General features: G+C 48.2%; 1 protein-coding gene and 1 long non-coding RNA gene across 6 annotated transcripts in view; one reads left to right on the forward strand and one right to left on the reverse strand.

The window, feature by feature from the left end:
- Nucleotides 1–9,852, reverse strand: part of KCND3 (potassium voltage-gated channel subfamily D member 3) — a 132,554-nt gene extending 122,702 nt beyond the window's left edge. For 2 of the 5 annotated variants that reach the window (XM_005230312.4, XM_027797060.2), the window contains exons 1-2: nt 9,560–9,852; nt 3,396–4,580 (exon numbers count right to left, since the gene is read on the reverse strand). In XM_005230312.4, the coding sequence (XP_005230369.1) occupies nt 3,396–4,504 (1,109 nt within the window). In that variant the 5' untranslated portion in view covers nt 4,505–4,580; nt 9,560–9,852. Of the gene's footprint in view, nt 1–3,395; nt 4,581–8,480; nt 8,965–9,311 lie in introns of those variants that run through there. The other 3 variants (XM_027797058.2, XM_005230313.3, XM_027797059.2) reach the window with 3 other exon arrangements.
- The window catches only part of LOC114014190 (uncharacterized), a 261,955-nt gene that overhangs the window by 120,213 nt on the left and 122,006 nt on the right, over nt 1–19,736 (forward strand). The gene's annotated exons all lie outside the window — the stretch shown is intronic.

Consider the following 19,736-nt stretch of genomic DNA (forward strand, 5'->3'; position numbering starts at 1 on the left):
TAAAAAAAGCCTCTGCTAAACCAGGGTTGATGAGCACAACAGAGGGATCAGAGATGCAGGGTCAGTATAATTTAATTCCTTTGCTTTGTTTCCCATTCCAGAAAAACCGTTGTACCTATCTCCTTGGGTTGTTAACTACCTAAGGAGCTTGCAAGCTGTCCTGGATTTCTCGAAACTGATTTGCATAGAAGCCCCACCAAAAGCAGCACTTACTCTATTTTATGCAGTGCTTCACCTTCAAGAAGAAATGCATTTTTATTGCTTTTCAATTATGGGTCAATCTGGAAATTCAATTGCAAGCCTAAAGATACTTGGGAATCTGGAATAACAGCAGCTGATGTAGAGTACAGTGGGAGAATTAATGCTTTCCTAATGCTAGCCTTGTGTGTTTGTTGCAAGTAAACTTTCCCTTTTTGTAGAAATGGAGCTAATTTTTTCATGTCCTAATAACATGGGAAAAGTTATCCTGCATGCTCCAAATCACTTTTATAAGGCACTTTGTCACAAGCCATGGTAGAATTCCAGTGTCAGGGAAATGTTCACTTACCAGGTGTTAAATGTTTCAGTGTTCAAAACAAAAAATACATACGTGTGTGTATAGAGCTGAGTTAAAAACTATCGTGCTTTAGAATTTCTGGCTGAACTTTTAAAGGCAAATGTCAGAGAATATTTAAGATATTCATAAAAGCTCGGAGCGTTGCTGAAAGCAGCCAACCGGCAACCACTAACTCGGCGAAGTCTGATGTATTAAGAAGCACGTTAGAGACGCTGGCTGCATTTTTGGCAGCATGTGCCACAGGAATTGCTAGTACCCTCATTAGTAACAAGGTCCTTCCAAATGTACTGAAATGACTTCTGAAGAGAGATGTATATGAAATATTGCATGAAAATGCCAGTCTGTCAAAACAGGAAGGATTTAGGGGGAAATGCAGGGGGGCAGATGTTAACCCACACCACATGGTGGGAGTCAGGAAGGTGGGAATGACCTGAGGCTAAAAGCTTTATTTCTAGGGGTTATGGATTTCGAGGCCTTGATGCCAAGCCGTGGGTGAGAGGTGTTCACATGAGCCCAGGGCTGGTGCTGGCCCTGCTGGCACCTCTGGCCCTGGCCTGCTCCGCTGGGACCCCACCACCATCCTCGCCACCTCCAAAGAGTGCCTCTCCGAGGGGGGCCGGCCGGGGCTGTGTGCAGCTGGTCTGGCAGGAGTTAGGGGGTTATGGCTCATGGTAGCAGCTTCTCATTCTAGCACCGGGTCTGGGCAAGCCAGAGGAGAGTGTTCGGCTTTGGGTGCTTGGATAAGGATAAGGGAGCGCTGGGGACCCGCTAAGTGGGGTCATGGGCAGACGGGTGTTGTCAGAGAGCACAGGGGCTCTTCGGGGTCTGCTGTTACCGAGCTTTCTGGGTTTCTTGTACATCTGTGGTAATGACACTAACATTACCTGATAGACTGTTTGCTAGAGACACCTCTTTTAATTAAAATTCTGCAACAAAAATCCCAAATCAGTAATACCAGAAGTTTAAGCTTTAAGGCTTTGACAGCATTTTATAGGTCCTTTTCCAGTGGACTCTTACAAAGCCGTGTTTAAATTCCTATCAACTCATTTAAAGCACTCCTTCATCTATAATTTCTTTGATTACAACAGATTGAGAACACTTTAAAGTCCTCAGGAACACTCTGGTTTGTCTATCCATGCGTTCAGAAAGGAAGGGAAAGAAAACACAACCCAGTCACTGCGCTGATGGGAACAGAGACTCAACCGCACTAGAGCCCATTCCGCATGTAATTCCTGAGGAGGGTTTGTTCCCAGCCAACACTGACCCCAACTCTCCTGTCGCAAAGACGTAACAACATACGTGTGACTGCACACAAGTGCTGTAGATGGAAAGATAGGTGTGAACGTTATTAAACAGAGACCAGAAAACAGGACTGTGTTTTCATGCTTTTCCCCGCTGTGGGGAGGACGCACAAACAAGCCACCCGAGACAGGTGTCCCTCTGAAGCTGCTCAGATACAGTGGTGGGGACAGGAGGGTGGGAACTGACCAGTATGGACCAGTCAGAGTATGGAAAGCTGAACTGCAGGGTAGGGGAGTGCTGGGATCCAAAGCCCTGCTTCGGTTTCTAAGCAAGCACGGACTTCTTTTCCACGGTAAGGACCTTAGTTTTGCCGTGTGAACTTGCAAACTTTGCTTAGATGTTAAAAAGGAGGAAAAAGAGATCTTTTGGTGACTATGACAAACATGTTCTACATTTTCAGTTAATGAAGAAATTCAGACTTGCAGTTGTCATATGCGCAGATTCTGCACCTTTCTGACAGCTGAATTATGATTTTAATAATTTAAAAGTGCTACTGTGAGCCTGTTCATGTATAATAGGCACAGAGAAGTGTTTAAAATCAAAAGCAGTTTAGAGAAAAAGTGGTCACCATATTGAGAATTGTCTACATCTGAATATTAAACTGTGTGAACTTTCCAGTGGGAAAACACTTTGCAAAGTAACTATAAACTTGGTATGTTGTTCTGATGTGTGAGAGATTGCATGCGGTCAGAACTTGGTGAGTGCCTGAAGCAGCAGCCTGTGATCCCCACTGTCTTTTACATAACCCCGCCAGGGTGAGGGCTTGGTCATTCTGCTTACAAAGGTTTTAGTTCAGAGCAACAGAAGCTCAAATCTATAATCTCAGTAGAAACATCTGTAAGACAGAAATGAAATATAAGGGAAAAAAGCACCCTCTAGGCTATATTCCCCTTGCTTTGATATCATTGTCTTTGTACCTCTGCGTGGGAATGTTTGAAATTCTACTGCAACAGCACACTCGTATTATTTTTTAAACTTGCAACTAAACACAGACAAGAGGCCTGTATCCTGCTCAATTAAGTAAAAAACAGTTCATGTCCTGGAGATCACCAACTATTTTCACAATATCCATTTGAATTCAGCAAATCTATAGTTCCCGGCATGTCAAATGAAGAAACAGTGACCGACATCGCAAAGAGAGACAACATATACATCAGCAACTTTGTGTAAAATCTATGGCTCGAACGCGTGTCTGAAAAAGACGTAAGCTCTAACTGCCAGCTCCCCTGCGCTCACGTTAACTTCTCGCTCCTGCCGAAGGCGTGCGAACCAGGACCTGCCACTCCACAGCCTTGCTCCTCCTGCACCCATTTACTGTTGCGTGAAGCATTTGTCGAGTGGGTGTAAGTGCTTTTTCCGTTTTATACAACTTCACATAAGCATAAATTGCAGACGTTGTAAGACAAAGAACAATCAAGCCCTTAACAATTCCAGCCCCTTTCCAAACATGCACCCAGGAAAATTCTTAGGAGCAACTGAAGTCAAGCTCCTAGTACATGCTTGCCTGCTGCTCAGTAAAAGAAAAAGTAATACTCACCCCAGTGTTGTCATGGTTACAATAGTGTACCAAAAGGAAGCAGGAATACTGGTGAATTTGCTTGCCGAGGACCCTTTCTCTGCATAAAACATCACAGTTGCAAAGATGATGATTGCCATAGTGAGGGAAAAGAGGAGAAAGCCAAGCTCGGAGGCACAGCTCTTCAAAGTGTAGCCCAAGATTCTTAAGCCTTGGGAATGGCGAGAGAACTTGAAAATCCTGAAAACCCTAAAAACCCTTAGTGTCACAAAGGCTCCACTGACATCCTCATTGTTGGTCATCACCAAGCCAATGTAGTATGGCATGATGGCCACCACGTCAATGATGCTCATCACACTTCTAATGAATCTGTAGCGACTTGGGGCCGCAAAGAGTCTCAACAGATACTCAACTGTGAAAATCATCACACAAGCTGTGTCCAAGCAAAAGAAAGCCACAGCGTATCTTTCCCCACATGGAAGCTCCTTGTTTCCTGGCACTGTGCCACAAGGGACAGTTTCCACAACGTTAGTGATCACAGAGACAGCAATAAAGAAACCGGTGACATAGTAAAAGACTAAGGCTAAGGTGCTGGTGTGGGGGTTCTCGAAGGCTCGCCACATGGTCTGCCGGAAGCTCAGGGATGGCATGGACCCTTCTTGGTTGTTTTCTGAGTCGTTGTCATCCATCAGCCGCTCCGCGTTTTCCCGTTTTCTGTCTTTGTACTCTTCATAGCAGCAGTCCCCAATGATTTCAGGGAGGATCCCATAGAAGGCAAGCTCTTCATCATAGGCAGAGATGCACTCATACCTGGGATAGTGCAGCTTGCCAGTTCTATAAAAATTTAAGATGCACCTAAAGACCTCAGGGTCCCGGTCAAAGAAGTACTCCTTAGTGTCTTCGTTGAAGAAGAACTCCTTCTCGGTGCTGCCCAGGAGAGTGTCCGGGTATCTCTCCAGTGTAGTCCTCCAGGTCTGGAAGCGCCTGCCACTCACATTGAGGATGATCAGCTCATCCTGTCTCTTGTTTTTCTCCGTTGGAGCCAGCGGCATGGGACAGTTGGCCACTGGCATCCATCCTATGGCGGCTGCCCTGGCAAAGGGCAGCCATGCTGCTACTCCTGCTGCCATGATGACCCCAGGCCTTGTTACTGGAGAAGATGGTTAGGCTGCTCCCGAGACCTGTTGGAAGTCAGATCAGTTCCATCTAAAATGCAGAACAAAATAAAAACACAACACACAGTCAAGCGGGGTGTCTTGCCCCATCGTGTAAGCAGTCAGATACCAGTACGTACACAGAAATCTGAAACAAGTGGCTTGCCCTCACCTCCCGCTTGAAGAATGATATTAAATAAGGCACGTGATAATCAGCTCAGCGGGGTTATGGCATTATTATAGATTGAAATTTTGAATAGCAAATGATTCCTCATTAAAAGCATTTTAAAAGTAGCATAAACACACTAATTTATATTTGCTTCCTTACAAACAAGACTAATCCATAATTCCGCAGGTGTAAGCCTCGTGCTCATCAGTTTAACTACAGCTGTCAAGAAGGAGCTGGGAACTCCAGTGAAATCAGCCTGCAGTTCACCCGGTGAAACTGCTGTGAGAAGCCACGGCTGGACTGAGCTGCGTTTCCAGTCTTAAGGAAGTTCAATATGTAACAAATCTTGCACAAAGAACATATTCAGCTAAAAGAAACAGAAAATCTCTGGTTTTCACTAGTTTTCTTCGACCTTTAATTAAAGACCTGGCCTCAGCAGCAGCTTCCTTTAGAGGTGGGTTTGACTTTTGTGAAGTATTGCATCCCTCCACTGGACCAGAGGAAAATTCTGACTTTCAGGGAAACATTGCTGAGAATACCTGAGCCACAGTAAGCTGGGGTCCCAGGTGTGAAAGCTGACGGATTAAGCTTCCAACTGAGTACCAGGAGCATCAGAATGAGGGAAGCCTCTGAAGTCGGACAGCTTTCTTCCAGCAGGAAGGTACCTTGCTTATTTCCTGGCTAACAGAGGCAGAAGTCCTTCAGCTGAAGAACTGAAGGGCTGCTCGGCTGAAATGAAATATGTTCACCGCACTCTTGATTTTCAGATGAGAATTATCCGAAGCTGTCCAGCTTCTCAGCTGCTGGAAGCCAACATTCTCTTGAAGTTAGTTATTGCAGTTCTGATCTAGCCATCAATTTTCTTTTTCTTTCTGATCTTTGCTCAGAGTTCTTACAATACTTAACTTTTGTTTTAACTTGGATTTACTTTCACTTCCCTAATGCTTTTCTATCTCTACCATAAAATTATCCAGAGAAGGGTGCCATTATCATAGAAGATCCCTTAGGGGCCCTATCAAATAGTCGATTTATCAATGGAAATTCCATCAATTCCACTGACTCAGGCCCTCAAAGCTTCATTATATCCTCTACATGGTATCCTTCTAGGTAGTTTTACTCTGAAGTTTTTTAATTATATGAAAGCTGCCATTCCAGCCAGTAAGGCTGCAGCATTATTGATTTCAACAGGCCATCAAAATACTGAATAAAAAATGATGGAATCAATCTGTGGTGAAAATGACTAAACTGCTCACAAATGCTCTTCCTCTTCAGGGCACATTAACATTCATCACCTTGATGTTGAGTATCTTTCTATGCAATTTTACTATCTAAAGGACAATTGAAATCCCTCGTGCAAGCATCTTACTGCTGCTGGAAGAGGTTTTGTAATTACGAAACATGTAATAATCCATAGTGAAGCTTATCCCAAGGAGACACTTTGCTTATATACATGGCACTGGAACAAACATCCCATGATATTTTCCTATAAAGAATTGTTCAATATTACTATGCACTATTTTTTTCTCTCCCCCTAAAGAGGGAATTTATTGCGTTAATAGTGCCAGACTGACAGCTCTGGAGAGCAGGCTCTTTCGTCTGTGCAGGGAAGAGGCAGAGCGCGGCAGTGCAAACTTTTCTCGGCACGTCTTTGAGAATATGCCCTGGTCCAGCTGGAGGGCCACCTCAGGGGCTTGGTGGGCTCAGGCAGCAGAGCTGCCCATTTCTTACACCAGCAGTGGTGGATCTTGCAGCTTCTGTGAAGCACTGTGTTAAGAACAGGACCGCGAAACAGGAGGCAGCGAAATGAGAACCATTTCATTCATTAATCACCAAATATATACAGGCAAATAACCAAGAGACCAAGATAATGCATCCTGTTCCTGTTTTCCCTGCTGGTAAACTGTCTTCTCTGCTTTTTAATTTCAATTAGCAACACCACCACAGTCATTCTACCAGGACTGATAGGCGACGTACAGTGACCTGACCAGTTACAGCACACTGGATCCTCATCTCCCCTGATTTCTCAGGGGAATCTTGTTAGAAATCTCTTCTGTACTTTTATAACTTTGGTTGTAAATTCCAGGTTACCTACATTAGCTGCTGAGGCACTATAAATACTTCACATATAATTGTTCTATTAAAGCACTGGTAACTCGTAAGTGACTTACACATTTTTAAATCGATTTTTAAAGATAAAATGGGTCCTTCCATGCTGGCAGTATATGTGGGGAAGCTATAAATATCTCAGCTGTGAAATGGACAGGAGGTTAAAACAGAGAAGAGGGAGGGGGCTATTCTTCTGTGGAAGTTTAGTTCCCATTTCTCTGTGACCAAGAGATGCAGGTGGGTAAGAAAACGTAGTGCACTCAGCTTAATTTTCAAAGTTGCGTTAAATCCATCCCATTTGATCCTCAAAATACACAAAAAGAGAGTCTTTTCTAGCTATAAATTGTCTGAAGGACTGAGAGGGAGAAGAGTGATGACCTCCCCTATTGCAGAGGTACTGCTTTTTCTTGTCCTTGAGTCCTTGGAACTCCACACACACACACCCCCCCCAAAGTAAGAGACAGAAAATTAAGGGAGAGAGAGGACTGAATTTTTAGTCAGAGCTGCACAAACTAAGCTGAGTAAAAAAATATTATGAAGTAACTATTTTATCTACAGAATGTGGAAAGAATCCTCCTTTTCTGCATGCCTGACTTTTGGTAACTGATAACCAGTCTTTTTAGGCTGGAAAGCAATTGGCTGGGCTCAAAATATACTGTACAGTCAACAGTCTCTTCAGCTCACATAGCAAACAGACACGCTTTAATACTAACAAGCATAATATTTAGCCATACACACATTTCTAATTTCAATTACCCTAATTTCTGCCTGTAATTTGAAAGGAACTAGTTAAGAACAGATCGGTACCCTGCTGATGACATTTAGAAGACCTGGTACACAAAATAAAATAATTTGCCCCCTCCTGAGTCAGAAAAGTCAGCATCTATAGAGAAAAGAATTTTGTTTTCTTTAGGTGGTTATGAGGCCAGTGAAATGGTGTGAGCAGATTTGATAGAAGAGCCTGAGGTGTGCACCCCCGGCCCCCTTCCAGGAGCTTGGACCCTCCTGACCACCACTGGCTCCGCGGGTTGTCTGTGCCGCGGCCGCTTTCTGGGCACCGGGGCTTCATCCCGGTTTCAAAAAAAAACCCTGACAGGCACGGCCAGGGCAGTAAAGCTCTGGAGGAAAACTTTAGAGAACACAGTTATGTCTATTCACCTAAAGGGTCAAGGAATGAAGTATGGATTCTTACCACATTAGCTTCCACTGGCATTACCATACTTAGTAAATGTCTCTTTGTAGTCTCACGAAAGCAGAAACAAACCCAAAATCTCATAGTGTTTCCCTTTCCAGAAGCAGGCAGGTATGTTTTAAAATAAACTGATAAACATACTGTGACTTTCTTGAGGAGACGCTGCTAATGGGAGTGAAGAGCCTTGAAATCATCTGTTCTCTCCTTCCCTGTCCTTGTTGGGTCAGGCTCAGACAGCAAAGATATATTTGCTTTAAAGCAAACTATGTCAGTCAAAGCTTTGATATCCTCCATCAGTCACATACTCCTTTCCCTTCACAATCACATCAGAAAATAAAACTTTCTGCAAAACGTTCACTCCCTTAGTCCGTTGGAGAGATTTAGGAGCAAAAGCAACAGGCTCAGGATAAACGCGTGCAAACTTCTCCCCTCCCTCCCAGTCAGCCCAGAGAGCCCCATCTTGCCGGCTCGCAGCGATGCCTTACCTGGCAAGGAAAGATGCTCTCAGTGCCCAAAAGTAGGGCTGGATTTGAGGAACTGGAAGGAAGGGGGAGCAGTCACTCCTCAGGATAAAAGGTGAACTGTGCTGCCTGCCTCTTGACTCCCTCTCTGAATGCAGTCAGAGGCAATCAGTAAATGTGATCATCATTGTGAAAGTATATATAGAGAGATGACTAAACAGCTTCTCCCTCATTACCGCCGAGACGGAGTCTCCCTGCCTCTCTCGCCTGAGCTTGCTTCCTTTTGCTCCCTCCCCTTCCAGCGCCGCTCCGAGCTCTGCTCTGGCTGCCCAAGGCAGCTGGCGGTGGCCCCCGGGTCCCGGAGAGCTGGCTGGCGGGGATGCAGCAGGGAGATGGAGCAGTGGTCTGGGGAGGCAGGCGGCGAAGCAAGGCTGAGGGAAGGCGGGGTGAGCTACCAGAGACACCGGCAAATGGAGTCATTAAATACAGACCAGAGCCTACCCTGCATGCTAATGTGCCGGCAGTGGCAAGGGGGGGAAGAAGGGGGGGGGGAAGTGTGGGATGAACTCCACTGATCCCTCCTGGAGCATCCTCTGCATCCCTGGCTCTTGGGCAGGCGGGGACCACGCAGGAGAGGTCTCCTTTGGGCAAGAAAATGAGCTCTTCCTCCAGCACCACAAACCTACAGTCAACACCTTAGCCAGGGCAGGAGGCTACATTCTAGACTAAAAATAAATAATTCAGACGTAAGCCAGTCTTGCCCTCTCTCCTTCTCCCCTTTTTCCTTCCTACCACCTGTCCCCTTTCCCTCTCGTCCTGCTGCTCTCGCTTGCCCTGCTCCTTGGCAGCTCTTACCAGTCCTGTCTCCCCACCGCCTCAGCATCCCTCTTCCATCCGCGGGCAGAAGTTGGGACTCCGCACGCCCAGAGCCCCGGCAGCCCTCCCGACTGAGCTCTTTGCCGGAGAATCCTCGTGAAGTGAATAACTCTAAGCCCAGACCAGGGCGAAGCAGCCCGTGCCCTGCTCTGCCGGGCAGCTCCCGGCGATGCCCGACGTGCCGCAGCCGTAGTTGGTGACTTCCATAAAGTCAGACCGATACGTACATGACACAGAGGAGCTCGGCTGCCTCGCCATTGCCTCGCGTCCCCCGCAGCGCGGTACCGTACTGATCTGTCGCCGGGAGCCCGGGGCTGGAGCGGGCTGCGCGGCCGCCGGGTGGGGACGCGGGAGGGAAGGCGAGCGGAGGGCGCGGAGCCGGGGAGCGCCGAGAGGGAGAGGCGCGGAGCCGGAGAGTGCGGAGCGGGAGAAGCGTGGAGCGGGAGGCTGGAGCGGGGGCGAGGAGGAGGAGGGCGCCGGGGTGGGAGCGAGCCGGGGGCACGGCTCCTGCCCCTCGCTCCCCGCGGCAGCTGCCGGCGCGCCGCCTCCCCGCCCGCAGGTGAGCCCCCCCCGCCCCCGGGCCGCTGCCCCCCGCCCCGCGCCGGTGCCCGCCCCCCCCGGCCGCCCCCCCTCACCTCGGCACGGCGCGCCGGCCCTGCCCCCGGCCCAGCCCCCGGCCCAGCCCCCGGCGCTCCCGGCGCGGCCGCCAGCCGAGCGCCCCGCTGCCATGCGGCTGCCGGGGGCTGCGGGGCGGCGCGGGCGGGGCGGCAGCGCGGATCAGCACCGCCGGCGCGGACAGCTCCGCGGGGGGCGGGGGCAGCGCTCACGCACCTCCGCCTCTCCGCACCCCGCAACTCCACACTCCCGCACCCCCGCACCCCCCACTCCCGCACCCCCCGCACCCCCCCACTCCCGCACCCCCGTACTCCCACACTCCCGCACCCCCGCACCCCCCACTCCCGCACCCCCGTACTCCCACACTCCCGCACCCCCGCACCCCCCACTCCCGCACCCCCGCACTCCCACACTCCCGCACCCCCCGCACTCGCCTACTCTCCGCACCCCTTCACCCCCGCCGCACCCCCGCACTCCCGCACCCCCGCACTCCCCGCAAACCCGCACTTCCGGAAGCCCTCACCCCCTCACGCTCCCGCAGCCCCGCACCCTCACACAGCCCCCCCCCCCCCCCCCGCACCCCCGCACCCCCCACTCCTGCACAGCCCCCCCGCCCGCCCGCCGAGCCGCCGGCAGGTGTCACCCGGAGCGAGCGCGGCGCTGCCGGGACAGGCGGCCCCGGCCCGGCTGGGCGGCAGCTGCGGGGGGCGGCGGGGCCCCCCCGGGCCGGCTGCGGGGCTCTGCGGGCCCCCCCCGCCGTGCCGCTCCCAGCCGGGGGTAGGGGGGCTTTGCGGGACCGCTGGGGCGAGAGGAGCCGGGGCCTGCGCGGTCTATGTGCCGGTGCTGCGGGACATCAGCGTCTCAACTTGCCCAGTCCCTGATAATTCAGTGTAATTACTAGGAAATAATACTAATTTCTGAACGTTAGGTCTTGGATAATCCTCCCCCAAAACAATTTCCCCCAATAATATTCGTAAGCCACGTTCCGAGAGCTCTTAAACCAAGGCCTGACTGGGAAAAAATAATAATTGGAAAAAACCTCCAAATCTTCAAACACTTCCACACCAGATTGTCAGGTTTGGAAAATATAACCTGGAAACTCTGAGCACAGGTGGATCCAGTTCAGTGTCTCAGCATTCTCCGATCCCTGATAATTCAGTGTAATTATTAAGAAATAGCACTACTTTTGGGATGTCTGGCCCTGGGTGACCCTGCCCCCAACCTTTCACACCCCCCACCCCCCACCCCCATCCCCCATAAGGTAACAGCTGTGCACTGCAGCGTGGGGGCTGCAGCCCAGTCCGGGCACCGGTATCACCGCCCTTAGGGTCCGGGTGGTAACAGCTGTGTGCAAAGCGAATCCTAAAACTTCTGTGAGAAACTATCCATGCCCGTCTGGGTTTGAGCACATCAAAGCATCCAGAATCCATCGTTATTAGCTGTCTTCAGAACTGCTTTCCTCTTTAAAACACTTCCTGAATCTCCACTTGCTCTTTTCCTCTTGCAGATGCTCAGAAGAAAGCAAACCCAGAAATGTCATTTGGCTTTTACTGGTAGAAGAGCTTTTTCTGTGATTTACAATGTCATCACTTCACAAAGCTTACTGCCTCTCCTCTCGCTCCGACGTGCTCTGCCCTCGCTCTGCCGGCTCTGGCCCGGCTGTGATCCTGAATAGCTTTTCCCCCATGACTCGGCCCCCTTTTAACTTTCGATCTCTATTAAAAAGCTAATTTGGGAACTCTTTTTCAATGCTCCCAATTTTTGTGTTTTTAAATAGAGTATGAAAGTCAAAAGCAAGCTAGCTGCAGCTAGGCTGATGTGGAAACGTTCCTTCTTCTCTTTTTAACTTTATCTTTCTCTTTCTTTGTTTCTTTCTCTCTTTAACGCTCTCTGTCTCTCCCTCTTTTTCTTTTGCTCTTTCTTTCTGCCTTTCCCTTTCTCTCTCTTTCTAGGAATATTGCCTTAGGTTTTACTGCACCAATTATAGGTTTCATTAAAACTTTTTGAACAACTTTTTCTCATTCTGTTACTGAACTCACCAGCACTGAAACAAGCCACACAAGCGGAGAAACAATTGGAATAATCTCTGCATGGTTAAATGTCAATATTAAATATAGTTCACTTGATTTTTTTGCTCTGCCATTTTCTTCCGTATTTATACCCTGTGCGTCTACAGTGTGTGTTATTTATTGTGTTTGTTCTTTACACTGGGCTCTCTCCTGCATTAATTCTGCATCTAAATATCCCATTGACTTCGTGGCCGTGCTGCATAAGCATTCTGTAATGACAGTTGCAGTAATAAAGCTAGCTTGGTTGCTTGAAATTACAGCTTGCCATAACATTGTAGCTTTGTAGCCTGATTATATCCTATACACTGTGCCAACAGTTTCCTTGCTTTGGATCCAAGCTTGTGAAAATGCCTGCATAAAGAAAGGTCATTAATATGATTACGCGAAAGAGTCAGTCTTTGTAACCTTAAAATTATATATGTGGTCTAATGATTGACACAGCTGTTTGAATATATCTCTGCTCCTTGTGAAAACTTGCTCAGACCTTGGTTAAGCCTCTTAAGCTCTGTGTTCCTAGTTTCCATCTAAAGAAAAAATAGGGTATTATTTACTGACAAAAAGTATGTTATCGGAATGTATAAATGTTTATAAATGGCTCTATGATTCCTGAAGGACATAAGTTGTACAGAAGTATAAAGAGAGATCTAGTTATGTTTGTCAGTCTGTCTACCCATCACTCTGGGATAGTAAAGCAAACCGATAAGGCATTTCTCCAAAACTTCATCCATCCATCCATCCATCCATCCATCCATCCATCCATCCATCCATCCATCCATCCATCCATCCATATCCATCCATCCATCCATATCCATCCATCCATCCATCCATATCCATCATCCATCCATCCACCCATCCATCCATCCATCCATCCATCCATCCATCCATCCATCCATCCATCCATCCATCTCTCCAGCTATCCACCCTCCAAGACTGCTTTTGGGCTCCTTTGCACAGCGCACAAATTCACAGACAGGTAGTCCTAAAAATGCGTAAATGAAGGAAGGTGCAAGGCACTTTCTATCTCATCCTGTAAATCCAATAAAAAATATCTACCAGTTCCTTGAAGTAAGATGCCTTCATGCCACAGGATGGCAAAACAAAGAGTTCAAGTATCTTGCTTGCTCGTATGTCTCTCTCATGTATGTATTTTATCACTGGAAACTGCAGTGTCTACTTTAAGGGCAGAAATGGCCTTTGCTAGGGCTAATCCTAAGTGTCTTTAAGTTTATTTTGACACAGAAAAATTGGCAACAATTGGATTTGGATCAAAATTTTTCAGGCTTTCTTATAAGGAAAACTAGACTATTAAATTGGGAAAGTGTCCATAATAAATGGTTTATCATAACACGGTTCTGCTTTAGGTTTTTTTGCAAAACCCGTATCTGAAACATTTTGTAGAGATTTCTAAAAAGTGAAACCTCAAATTCTCTCCGCATCCCTCAGGAGTTTTTAAGGGGATCTCGTTACTGGCTTACAGAAATCCCAAAGGAAAAAATGACTAATTTTCAAGCACCTTTTGATGAAGGTTCCATACAGGGAGGTGTTAAGCATTGGGGGATTTATTTAGGATGACTGGAGATTGTATTAGCTCCACTTTGGGGCACACTGCAGAATTTACAGGGGTACTGTTTGCATCCTTGTGTGGTTCCCAGACCCATCCGTCCGTCAGAGACATTGGTGTGTGGTGGACAGTCCGTATCCCACAGTCTGCCATCTCTCACTGTCTGTTGGCACTTGGAAACCAGGGGGGTTGGTTCAAGGCCATCTCTGATCAGTTCCCCCCACCCCCATCCCCCACCCCCCCTGGAGATTTTCCAACCTGAAATAAAGCCTCACAGGCAGCTGCGTTCTGCCACTTCTTTCCAAAAGGGAAGAGGAAAGAGCCATGGATGGTGTCCAGCAGCTCTGCGAGCTAGCCAGCAGCTGCGAAATTTTCTGCTCAGCTGACCTTAATGAATCAAGAAAAGATCACACATGATAGCAGAGGGAGAAGACTCTTGAAGGACAGTAGTGATACTGAATCAGGGCTTTGATTTATTGTCCACTGACCTCTGTCTCTCCCCAGTGCATACCGTGGCTCACTCTTCCAGTCTCATTTCACACGGCGAGTAAAATAACAACGCTGGTTTGCAACGCTACTCACTGCAACAGCTCATCAGGGATTGTGCTTAATTGGCTATGTTCCACGTTATCAACAGCCAAACATTTAAGTAATGAGAGTCTTGTGTTAACATTCCTGATTACAGATGAGACTGGGCGTGTTGCACGAGGCGAGTAGGGAAGGGCAGAGTGGAAAGTGAAGCTGGAGTGAGCAGCGGATGCAGGGCTGTTCAGGAGTGAGCAGGGAGATACGTTAGCTGCAGGAAGGCAATGCTGCTAGATCAATTAGCAGAGAAGCGAATTAGTGTGCCTGGGTATCCCGTGTCTGCTTGTGAGGCAATACCACCTGTGATTTGCCTTGAAGAGACCAGTGCTGGTTTCGCCATCCTGAATTTGAAGCGTTTTTTTGCCAGTCGTGCCATACCGTCGGTAGGACAGGCCTGATGTGCCTCTTGCCTGTGCTGCCTAAGTGGGTGGTAGATTCACTGAAGGTGAGGGAGTTGGAGCAGTGCCCACGAGAGGGAAATTGGGACAATCGGCTTAAAGCTAGAGGCTCTGTAAGAGCGCCTGGGTTCTGCTTTACTGTGCTCTGACCTGCTGGTGCTTCAGTGTCATACAGCCCAGGCAGGACTTTTCACATGGTTCTTTACCCAAGTGCTCTGCAGCAAGTTTCTTTTGCAATGATCTGCCTCCAGCCAGTTGGGAAATCTTGCAATTATGAGTCAAACAAGGCTAAAAAGCTCTGAACTGAGCAAAGCACAAACCAACGGCACTCCTTTGATCTCACACACATTGGGTTAACCAGTCACCATCAAAGCAATCATCATTATCTCCTGGAAGTCGAGAGACCAATTAAAGAAAAGCAGGGGGAGGAAAAATAACGCCAACAACAAGAAAAACAACACAAAACAAAAACCAAACAACCCAAAATAAATGATTAATGTTACATGATCAGGTTTGAAGTAGTTACCAGAGCTGGAGTGATGCTGAAGGTTTCACTGCTGGAGTCAACAATACAATAAATTGCAATTGCAGTTTTTCGGTGGCTCACAACCAGTAAATCAGATCTGTGGAACTATACGTTTACTGCGAATTTAAGGAGTTGTTCTTTCATTTTTAAGAGTGCATTTTAAATCAAGTCAGCAACCATAAAGCAATATACAGCTTGCCTAGCTATTGTCTGGGGAATGAATCCTGTACTGTCATGATTCCTTTTTATTATTATTAGATATGGGGGCAGGGAGGAGAAATCTGTGAGCAAGATTGTCTTTGCTCATCTAACCAGTATATAGTCTATAGTTACGTCAAAGGTGACGGAGTCTCCTCCACCCAGGGCCTGCACTTCGATTGTTTTGCTTTTGGGCAAACCAGAGTAGAAAACAGCTGCTCCCATGCACTGGTGCTTTGCACAGGTGTACTCAGAGCGTGCCAGGGGTGGCCAGTAGGAGCCAGGATCTTTCCTTTTTTCTTTTTCCTTCTTTTTTTTTTTAAGCTCACCTGCAAGCAATAAGCTATTCACCATGTGAGATAGTTACAGCATCAATCAGTGTGGCCTGGGCCGGGAAGGGAAATGATAAAAGGCCAAGGCTGCCAGCTTCTCCCTGCAAGTGCTGAGGCTGCTTCTCCAGGCATCCCTGTGTCCAGGAAAGGAGCTTTCCCACCCTTGTGCAGCAGTCCCTCCGGACCCTGGCAGTGCGTGCTGGGCAGCCACAGCCCAGACAGGCAGGATGAAAAGTTAATTGGATCGTGGTGCCTGTGTGGCATCTTAGATTTACAGAGTTGTGACTTGCTTCTGGCTTGTGCCCTAAGGACCGGCTGCCTGTCACTGCCCTGTGCATGGTGCTGCGCTCGCCCGTCACACTGGTGGCCGTGGACCTGTGTCTGCCAGGTTAGTCCCAGATTTCACATCTATAAGAAAATGTGCATACTTCTGCTGCAGTGCTTGGGAAACTTTGGATGTCTTTTGAGTTAGAGACAGTAAATGTTAAAAAATGTGTGGGTGAAAGAAAATACAGAAGCTGTCAGGTAGAAGGGACGCAGACACCCTGTGGCTGCTGTGTCCTCCCAGGTGGTTTTTGTCCCCTGCGAAGCAGCGGGAGCAGCCTGGGCTGTGGTGGGATGCCTGTTGCTGATGGAGTGGCTGCACAAGGACACAGGAGAGAGAACCAGGGGCTCCCAGAAAGAACCTGCAAAAGGATTTGCTGCTGCTTTTTCTTGGATCTGCTTTTTGTATTTTCTTGCTTGGAGAAGCAATTGCTGTTCTTCTAGATGCAAACCCTGTCTCCTCAGTGAATTCCCCTTTCTGGAAGGAAGCCCATGTTTGTTTTCCATTTGGAGTTTGATGAAGCACACTTGTGTCGTGCAAGCTGGGATGGCAGCCACAGCTAACCTCTTGCCTGGGGGCAGGGGGGAAGGAGACGCTTGCCCAGCCTCGAAGCCCTCGGGTCCGGAGGGAAGGGTGAAAGCTGCCTCCCTGCTGGATTCCTGCTGTGGGACTGCCTTGCTCCTGGAGCGCGGTGGGGTCCTGTCCACTCCTGGAGTGTGAGGGGGTCCTGTCTGCTCACAGCTTCTCCTCATGCACTTGCTTGGGTGGCTCTGAGGCGTGTGGGTGTGGGCAGGGGCAGATGGACCCTCTTCACATGCGCAGCCCTTTGGAGAAGGGATCCTGGAGAGGGGAGCTGAGGCTGCCATTCCCCATCCTCCTCTCTTCCTAAATGTGCCTCAAGACCTCAAACCCTGTGACAAGAGTTTGTTTCAATTATTATTTTTTTCTGGGGGGGGTTGCCTTTCCTTCCAAAGCCTGGAGGCTTCATGCAGCACTTCTGGCTGTGATTTGCGCAGGGGCGGATTCCTGTTTCTATGATGGCGTCGCTGGAGAGGTGACTCTCTCCCCCCTGATGGAACCTTTAATGAGACAGGCAAAATGCTGAAAATAAAAATGAAAGGCTCTACTTCTTGTAAGCTTTTTTCCCTGCTGCTTAATTATCACATTGAAGGTAAAAATAGCTGGAAAAAAAAAATCACTGAAGAGGAGATGAAGGCTTTCTGCAGCAAGCCCTGTCCCCTTCGGAACTGGCCCCACTTTGCCTCTGGATGCTCCCGCTCCCCTCTGAAGCCAGGGCAGGCCTGGGGCTGTGATACTGGGCTGCCTGTGGAGAAACAAAAGGTCAGAGGCTCTTACTGGAAGTAGCGTCTGAGCTCCGGTACTGCAGTAAGGGCTGTTGGGCTGAGAGCTGGGTGCGATGCACCGGAGCCGCTCTGCTCCTTCTTACCTGCTGCTGAGGGTCTGAGCCACCTCGGGCTCTCTGCCTGGAGCAGGAGGGGCCGAGGCCAACAGGGAAGTGCTGAAGGCTTAATGTGTGTAAACAAGGGGATGATTGTTGTTTCTCTGTCATTTGTTGGGTTGTGGCTCTGGTCTGTGCTGGAACGATGCGGCGGGTCTGGAGCAGGAGCCCCTCCACAGCTGGGCTGGCTGGTGCGGGCAGATGTGCTGTGGCGAGGGCTGGCTTAGCCGTGAGCGTGGTGAGCTCAGACATCCAGGCATGGACAGTTGGGATGGCTTGCTGCCTGATGGTCAGGAGGGATGGTTCCCAACTCATTGGGGGGGGTGGGAAGCAGAGAGAGATTGTAGACCAAACTTGTCTTACTAACCCCCTCAACATATAGGAGAATGCTAATAGGCAGAAATAGATTTACTCTTTTTGTCTTGGAACAGATTAAAAATAACTTTACCTGCAGACAAATTCTGTAACTAGAATTCAAGTTTAATCTGATATTTTTTTAATTATTGAATCCAGCAAGATTATTTTTGTCTTGCTGTAGCAGGATGTCGTCTTCTAGATAAAGGGAAGGTTTTCTGTGAGCGTGTGTGTCATTAAGGGCTAACCTGGAATTCAGATTTAATCCTTAGTACAGACCTTTGATATAGAAAGAGCATTAACTTAAACTTGCTCACTGCAGAAGCAGGAGCTGATAGCTTGAAAGTAAATTTAGTGTTTTTCGGGTAGTCCAGTGTTAAATGAAGTTTTAACAAATAGAAAAAATCTCTCACCTAAGCTTCTTGGGAAGCTCAAAAGGGCTGTTTATGCAAGCATCTCTCTGAGCAGGGGTTCTCTTGCTCTTAGGCCATGTGCACATGAGGGAGACCTTCTTAACAGGCTGGAAGATCAGCTCATTTTGGAATATTCAGGCATTTTTCCAGGATACCACTAATGTTTGTTTGAAAGACCCTCAGATTGTGAAAGAAAGCAGAACTTGTCTTTATCTTGGTTTTCTGGTTTGTTACCAACATCCCCTCTGGCAACATACTCTGCAGCCTACAGGAACGGCCCTGAGTTGGGTGCTGGCGGTTGTCTCCAGCTGGAAAACCAAGCCCGAGCAGCACGGTGCTTTCCCCGGCACTCACTGCAGAGCAGGTTTTGCTCACTTGGCTTGTCAAAGTGACAAATTATCTGAAGGTTGTGCAGATGTTGGAAACATCACACTTGCTTAGTGGTGTAAAAAGATAGCAACTCTGCTCTGCTGAGACCCCACCTGCAGTGCTGCGTTCGGCTCTGCGTCAACCAGCATAAGGACAGGGACCTGCTGCAGTGAACCCAGAGGCCATGAAGATGCTCAGGGGGCTGGAGCACCTCTCCTGTGGGAACAGGCTGAGAGTTAGTTCTTCAGCCTAGAGAAGGCTCCAGGGAGACCTTAGAGGAGCTTCCAGTACCTGAAGGGGCTGACAAGAAAGCTGGGGAGGGGCTTTTCACAAGAGCATGCAGCGACAGGACAAGGGGAATGGCTTTAAACTGAAAGAGGGGAGATTTAGATTAGATATAGGGAAGAAATTCTTTGCTGTGAGGGTGACGAGGTGCTGGCACAGGGTGCCCAGAGCAGCTGTGGGTGCCCCATCCCTGGAAGGGTTCAGGACCAGGTTGGACGGGGCTGGGAGCAACCTGGGCTGGTGGCAGGTGTCCCTGCCCATGGCAGGGGGTGGGAACCAGATGGTCTGTCAGGTCCCTTCCAACCCAAACCATGCTGTGACCTGGTGGGCTTTTTATGTCTACTAAGATAACGTGTAATATTGCCAAAGATGCAAACTTTATCAGCGTTGAACACAATTTTACAGGTAGAGGTGGGGCTGCTCAAGACAGATGGCACATCTTTTTAAGTATGGCTGGTTTTGCTCATAGTGAAATTCAAGGTCAAACTGGTTAGTAATTCTGATTTTGTATTGGATGACAAGCTGGCAAAAAAAGGTATTTGATTTTTTTCAAAATCGTTGTGCACATGTTTCTGACCAGGAAGCCTTCTAGAATGAAAATTTATATTGTTCACCCAGGACTGAGTTACAGTAACTCCTTTTTTAAATTAGGTAAGATAACATTCATCATTGCAGCTGTGTGATTAGATAATGCGTTTTCTAACACTATGTTTACGAGGAATAACATGCAGAAGGTGGCATAGTCTGGAATGTGTAGCAGGGCATAATACAAGCCAGCTTAAACAGGAAGATAGGAAGTATTTAAAAGGGCAAGCAATATAGCTGTGCAAAAACATTCAAATAGAGTTCAATCCAAATGATGGCTTTGGTATTGATGAAACCTCACAATTTTATGCCACTTCTTGTTTGGATAAC

This window comes from Falco peregrinus, chromosome 16 (assembly GCF_023634155.1).
Source record: "Falco peregrinus isolate bFalPer1 chromosome 16, bFalPer1.pri, whole genome shotgun sequence".
NCBI classification, from domain to species: domain Eukaryota; kingdom Metazoa; phylum Chordata; class Aves; order Falconiformes; family Falconidae; genus Falco; species Falco peregrinus.